Source organism: Seriola aureovittata, chromosome 14 (assembly GCF_021018895.1).
Source record: "Seriola aureovittata isolate HTS-2021-v1 ecotype China chromosome 14, ASM2101889v1, whole genome shotgun sequence".
NCBI lineage: Eukaryota > Metazoa > Chordata > Actinopteri > Carangiformes > Carangidae > Seriola > Seriola aureovittata.
In genome coordinates, this window is record NC_079377.1 from 6970528 (window position 1) to 6977760 (window position 7233).

Below are 7233 nucleotides of genomic sequence, written 5' to 3' on the forward strand. Positions count from 1 at the left end.
TGTCTAGTTGTGCAATAACCACAGTGCAAGACTGATGTCAGGATCACTGCATCTGTGGTGAAATTGTGTTTACTGTGTGTGTTGTGTATTGTATATTCGATAGAAGGATTATTGTTTGTTTGTTTTTTTTACATTTGGACAGAGCCAGGCTGATCCCAGTCAGTATGCTAAGCTAAGCTAACCAGTGCTAGCTTCCTATTTACCATACAGACATGTCATATTCTTAGGTAACTCTTAGCAAGATGGCAAAAAAATTATATTCCCCCGAAATGTTCAACGACTCTTTTAATGTTCGCATAAACTTACTGCCACTGACGACATCTGTGATCAAAGAAATGAAAAAGGATTGTGGAAATGCGATAATATATCGTAGCTCTGTGTGGCATCTCTTCCCTTTCCTTTGGTAGAATAACAATAAAACCTGTGTACTGAAAAAGCTACTTACCACATCAACATATCTCTCATGCTAATTTTTTTCTGTAGACAATTGTTGCAAAGCAAACTGTCCTCTAAGCTTGTTGTTTCGGGTCATTATTCTGAGTGGCACATTTTCAACAGTCAACTGAGTAAATATAACTGACCACACCCAACAATACTCCATCAGACATGAAACTTGAACCAAGTCCGAACCAATGGTCTTTACAGACCAACCCAACTCTGTGTGAACGGTGAAAGCAGGGTGTCATGTTGCGAGACAAGGTCATGAAAAACATTCTTACCTGTAAGTCAAAAAGTTCAAGTAGCTTAAAACAACTTTCTAAAATGACAACTGCAGTGACTCAGCCAATAGCAGGCCTCCGAATTCAGCTTCATGCACACTTTGACATGAATAAGACTGTTCTATGTTCATTGTATCCAAATTATATATGCTTCTATACACTGCACCATGCAAGAGGAAGGTTTATAGATGTTTCACTAAAAGTCAATATCAGTGTTTGCTAAATATCCTTTGATGCGTGCAACGGGTCTATATGGAAAAATATTCATAAAAATCTCAAGTGAATTTAAGAAGGACTTTGGAACCATTTCAAAAACTATCTGTGGAGGTTCTTTAAAATGTTCATTTGTTAATAAGATACGTATTTAATTAATGATGTTTCTCTCCAAAACAGAGAAAACAGGAGTCAACCTGAAAAACGAATCCTGTCCTTACTCCTGTACTTATGAACTTATTTTCCTATTCATTGTTTTTCCTTTGGAACACACATCTAACTCCTTATACACACCTGCCCTGGTCTTCGGAGGCAAGTGTTAACATGGCAAATTCAGTCCCATAGTACTTCAGTAATTTACCAGTAGAGGTCAGAGTTCTCATAGAGTTTGGTTTTCTGCTTTGACGTCACTGACTGGGTTGTGGTCAAAACTGCAATGTGCTTGCAGCAGCATGAAGTTTTCAGCTCACACAGAGCTATGCAGCAGCCATTTCCTGTCCTGTGTGGTTCTGGGTTGTATTTCCCCTTTTACTACTCCGAAAAGCTGCTACCAGCTGCCGAAGCCAGGCCTCACCACAGTTATGGCAATAAACCTAAAAATCAACCCTCAAGCCACCAAACGAGAGCTTTCTGTGGATAACTATTATACTACTGCTAAACACACTGTCAAAAGTTTGACATACATAGTATATTGATGACTTTTCTTCTTTCCGTTGCCACTCACGGATTCCAGTGCTTGCAATGCAATTGTTTGAGGGTAAACCTTGACATGTGCTGGCATTTAGGCACCCTGCTTTTTGGAACAGGATGTGGGACGGGCCTCTGACTCTGTAAACTAATAATCATCGCAGGGGAAGCAAGGCCACTGTGATGCTGAAGCAGAGTATCTGTATTTAAAAATAGTCACTTCAGAGGAGCGGAGGGGTTTATTGTGCACTAAATTCTCCAACAAAAGGACCTAAACTACGTGTATCATCTAAAAAAGATGAAGAATGTTATTTTCTCATTTGCCAAAAAGACAGTTCAGCAGTTTACATGGGAAATGACTCTTTTTGTCATTGGACATATTTTTCAATTGGTCTCATTAAAGCGCTGAAGAAATTCTTTGTGTCTGTGTGTGAGATCCATAAATATTGTATAATCTTTACTCACAAGCGATGACTGACTGACATGCTGCAATTCAGCTATTTTAAGATAGAACAAAGATTTGGGCATAATACAGAGAGGATGGGCTCGACTTGGTTTGCCAGGGTGCTACCAGCCAAGAAAGTGCAAAACACAGGGATAGTTAAAAAAAAGAAAATGAAATGAAATTTGGCATAGTTGTACTTGTGCAAAACTCTCCTCCACTTACAGACTGGAAACAGGACTATAAGGTATTATGAATCTTTTTTTTCCAAATTGCAAGACTGTAATTCAGATCATTTGCTTAAGTAAATACAGAAATATCACTGTATACAAATACTCTGTTACAAGAAGATATAGAAGTATAACTGACGCTATAGCACACCTGAGTCACGCCTGCAGCTGCCAGCACTTCCTCTCTCATAGGACGCTGATTGGTCCGAAACACGGCGATACTTCCACAAGTGAACAGCTTGGACCTCGCCAAGATGGATTCTGGCTTGTGAGAAATCCACCTGCCTCACAAGGTTGAGTAACTAAAGTTATAATATAAACACAATGGAGTAAAAGTATAAAGCAGCAGAAAATGGAACTGCTCAGCGACATACAAGTACCTCAAAATTGCATGTAAGCATTGCACTTGCATAAATGTACTTAGTTGCTTTCCACCATTGGAGAAGGCATGGTCTGGGACCAGACAAAGTGGCAGGGGGGGCATGGTTCCCCTCCTGTGACATGGGCCCCTAATTCCCAGCTACACTCCTGGACTTTAAGGAGAAGTTTCAGATTTTATTATTCTAAAGACAAACATGGAAAACTACAATGTCAAATGGCCCTATATGAATACATTTACTTTTTGTTTCTTGTTTTCTTCTTTTGACCTGATGAAGACGTGACTGACATCAAACTTTGAATCAGTGCAGTCTTTTTTCAACATGGGTGTCACCTATGTACATTTCCACTCTAGAGACGAACAGCTCTGCGACTGGGTCTGCGAGTCATATTAACTGCACTGACTCCTCACAGAAGCTAACTGGAGAAAAACATCTATGAAACTGAAACAACGGTTGAAAATTTACACTTGAAGTTCACATCTTCAAGTTATTTGGTGGTAAATATGTGTAACATTTGCTGTGTTCAGTGTCGAACTGGATAGAAAGGAATCATGTTGTTGTACGTCTGACTACTGACTACTGGAATCTGATGGAGACCTACCAGCTCTCTTTCAACAGGTAGACGGATAAATCCTTTTGGCACATCTGTGCAGTCATCCTACCTTTTACCTTATAAGGTCATTGAACTGCATCTCAGCAGCAGATGAGTTCAAAATATGGACAGGTATGTTCTCCATATAAGGGTGTTATGTGCTGCACCCACCCATGACTGGCTCAGGCTCACCTGGGGCTTCTGCCTAAAAAAAAGGAAGATCTGTTCCTCTGTCAAACTAAAGCAGAGGGGCAGGTTGAGAAAAATGTTTGTACTGCGCCAGACAATGATGTACATACTATATTTATTGTGATTTAGGCTTCAAATGTAATGTGATTAAATGCGTATGCTGAGGTTGAATCTGAAACTGTCACACCTGGGAAGACGGGGGTGGACCTACTTTTGGAGGTGTGCTCATTTACCACAGCCCCTCCTACATGAGTCAACCTGCTCTCCTTCCTTATGACCCCCTCAGCATTTTGACTGCTGCTGCCATTTTTTCTCTGCTGCCTGCTCCTTCACAGATCACAAGCAAAATGGTGAGTAGCTTTCTCAAAGAATTTGGCTGTCAGTTAACAACTTCTTCGTTGTGATGTGTGTGCAGCACTGAACATGTAATCTAGAGGTGATTGAGGTGATTTAAAATGTCATATCCTCATTTTAACGATATTTTAGGGGAAAAAAATGTGTAAACTCAGATGTTGTCTTGGATTGATGTTTGCTGTTTTTAGAAAAAAAGGTTTGCTGAGTAAAAGGAGGCTTTTGGTGTTTGCAAGAGGTTATTCAAGGTGTGGTTTTGCCTCCAAAATGGAGGGAGCTTTGTTCGTTCTTGAAATCTGTTCTGAGAGAATCCCTTGGGGCGGTCTTTCTTGTGCGAACTTGTTCCACAATGACTGGAATGTGACAGAGCCAAGGCCATGAAAATTCATAGGGAAGCTCCACTCATGGTGTGCGACTGCTAAACAAGCTTGTAGAGTATCTGCACATTGAGCTGCCTAAATAACATTTAAAACTTCTCTCCATAGTCTAGTTTTGAAGAACTTCCTGTTTCTTCATCTTTCAGTTCTGCTTTCTGTCTCAAAACCAAAGTACGAATGAACATCATCTGCTCGAGTATAAGCCAAGGCCCAAATCTTCCCACAGTGTTCCTACTGTGATGTACTTTCATCATTCTTCTCATCTGATGAGAATTTATACTCTTACCTGGCACATTAGGCTTGGTGCTGAACTTAGTAAATCTCATGATTAAAAATGACAAGGAAGTAGTGTTTGCTTTCTCCCCTTTTTTTTTTAAATTTTGTATGAAATGAATGAAATTCAACCATTTGCACCTCCTCTTTACGCAAACTTTTCAAATACAAGATCTTACAATTGCAATTGAACAATTTAAGTAAATGTAAGTTACAAATGCAATTATAGTTGGGGTTTTTTTTGTCTTTGTGTGTGTTCTCTTTCGATCCGTCTTAAAGCATTAGTATGTGGAACATGAGATTTAGATAGACCCTGACTTTCTTTAGCTCAATGACGTGACCTGTGGGGTTACTACCTTCTAAAGGAGCACACCAACAAAATATTGTATCGACAAAACATGTTTGACTTTTCTTTTTCTTTTTCTTTTCTTTTTTACTAAATATGGACATGTAATGTTTTGTGTTTTCTCATAACAGGCATCTGGAGTAAAAGTCGCTGATCAAGTGAAGGACCTCTACAATGAGATGAAAGTAGTGAAAAATGATGCTGATCAGATGGATCGTATAAGACTGGTGGTATTTAAAATCGGCAACGGTCTCATTGACATGGAGAAAATTTTCCGGCAAAAGGAAATGGAGGACACAGATGTATTCAAGTTCTTTGTGGGTCTGCTGAAGCCGGATGAGTGCCGCTACATGCTGTATGACTGCCACTTTGAAACCAAGGAATCACTTAAAAAGGAAGAACTGGTCTTTGTGATGTGGTAAGTCCTTGTATTGTCACTAAAGCATAACTACTATATTTATTTTTCCAACTGCATCTGCAACGAGAGCCAATCTTATGCTGAGGATACATAATCTTATGTGTATATGAGAATAATCCTGTTACAGTATACAGTCCCAGTGTGCCAGACTTAATGACAAAGGGATTATGATTTTTCTTCATGCCAGGGCGCCTGAAAATGCACCTGTCAAAGAAAAAATGAACTACGCTAGCTCAAAAGAATCCATGAGGAAGATCTTGACAGGTAAATGTTTTTCCACTTTGTTAAATTTGATCAAATCTTAATTCTAGTAGAAGCACCACAGTTTAAAATGCAACAATCACATTAACTGTATTAATTGGTAGAATACTGATCCCTCTTTTTAACTAACGCTTATGTCTTCAACAGGTATCAAACATCAGCTGCAGGTAAATGACCTTGCAGATTTGTCCAACAGGGATTCGTTTGCAGCAGAAATGGGGAAAGATATAGTCACGCTTGAGGGCCACGCTGTGCAGCCTGCCTCTAAATCAAAGTCAAGTTAAGAGGATTTGAGATGATAACACCAAAGTTTCCAAACCAATTTTGCTTTGAACCAATCCAAAAAAAAAAAAAAAAAAAAAAAGCTTAAAGAGAAGAGTTGGGCTCTGGATGGGATTAGATTCCTGTAACACAAACCTTTAATGTTTAATGTCCAGTCAGCACCAGTTTGGCTGTGAAATCAATCTCATTCAGATTTAATTGTATTCATTATTTGACATATCCATATACACTGATACTATTTTGTGTCATGTGACTCTTGGTACATTTAGACTTCTCATATCAGTAATTTGCTGTTTTTATGTACATACATGCTGTTTGAAAAGTTTACTGGGTCAAAAATAGCTGGGCCTATAAGTTCGATAAATGTGTTTTTCTAGACTGTTACACTTTGATGGAAACCTGTAAAGACTTTTGCAAAGAAAAAAAAAACAAATGTTTCAATGAAAATGCAGCAGTCGGTGCACTGTCTGAGTATTGTCAAATAAATTCAATGCAATCAGCTGTTTACTTTGTTTCTTTTTTAAATCAAATCTCTTTTCAGTTTTTAGAAGACAGAATGTTACTGGTACTCTGGCTTTAATCAGCACCATGAGACTGACATCTCAAACATTACAACCCGTATTTACTGCTGGTGCCTTTCAAGAGACAAGTATGGATGGAGGTTATAATTAACAGATAGCTGGGGGGTGGTCGAAGCACGTGCATGTATGCTACAAGGTTTCTGCCTCCATTCAGGAAAATTTTGGGTGTCAGACTTACAGGCCAGATTTACTTGGTTACCCAAATGATCCTGGACTCAACCCAGGTTGTAAGGTTGAGCTTGAGTTAAACCAAGTACTGCAGGTGATGCTGTCCATACTAATGCATTTGAATTTATATATGTGTGTGTGTTTGGAAATACACATTACCTGCACAATTCTGCACATATGAAGCCAAATGTTACACCAATACCAAAGTGAATTGCTTTCTGTAAGTTTTGTCCGTTATTATTTTTTCTCTATCACTACCAAGTTTATTTGTCTCTTTCACTTTTCTCTTGCTTAATATGACCTAGCATTTTTTTTACTTTACTTTTACCACCCCAAATATTTTACTTTGTCAACGTTTACTTAAGTTTGAAATGTCATCTAATCAATGCCAAATTTGGAAGCCGTGTGGACACAGCACGTGAAAATCAGCCCAGATGCAGCGTATCCTCCTCCTATGTTTCACAGCTGCACCGTGACATTTGTCTGCCTCTGTTAGTGAAATCTGGGCCCACTACCTGACAGCTCTGCTTAATTTTGCAAGCAGCCACAATGAAATGAGGACCAAATGAAATTTAAGATTCAATCTCTGTTTAGATTAGCTTTTTTGCTCACCCTCGCCTCTCACAGTAGTGTGCATGCGTTTGGGAGGAGTGAAAGACAGATCATCCCAGAAACAAAGCCAAACATGGCCTTTGAAAAACTCCACCTTGTACAATACTTCCTG

At 39.0% G+C, this 7233-nt stretch overlaps 1 protein-coding gene across 1 annotated transcript; it reads left to right on the forward strand.

Moving 5' to 3' along the window:
- The first annotated feature begins 3658 nt into the window (after positions 1-3658).
- On the forward strand, positions 3659-6259 carry cfl1l (cofilin 1 (non-muscle), like). Its single transcript, XM_056395329.1, has 4 exons — positions 3659-3802; positions 4931-5217; positions 5405-5481; positions 5626-6259. Exons 1-4 carry the CDS (start codon positions 3701-3703, stop codon positions 5760-5762), a joined length of 603 nt encoding a protein of 200 aa, XP_056251304.1. The 5' UTR covers positions 3659-3700; the 3' UTR covers positions 5763-6259.
- The last annotated feature ends 974 nt before the right edge of the window (positions 6260-7233 follow it).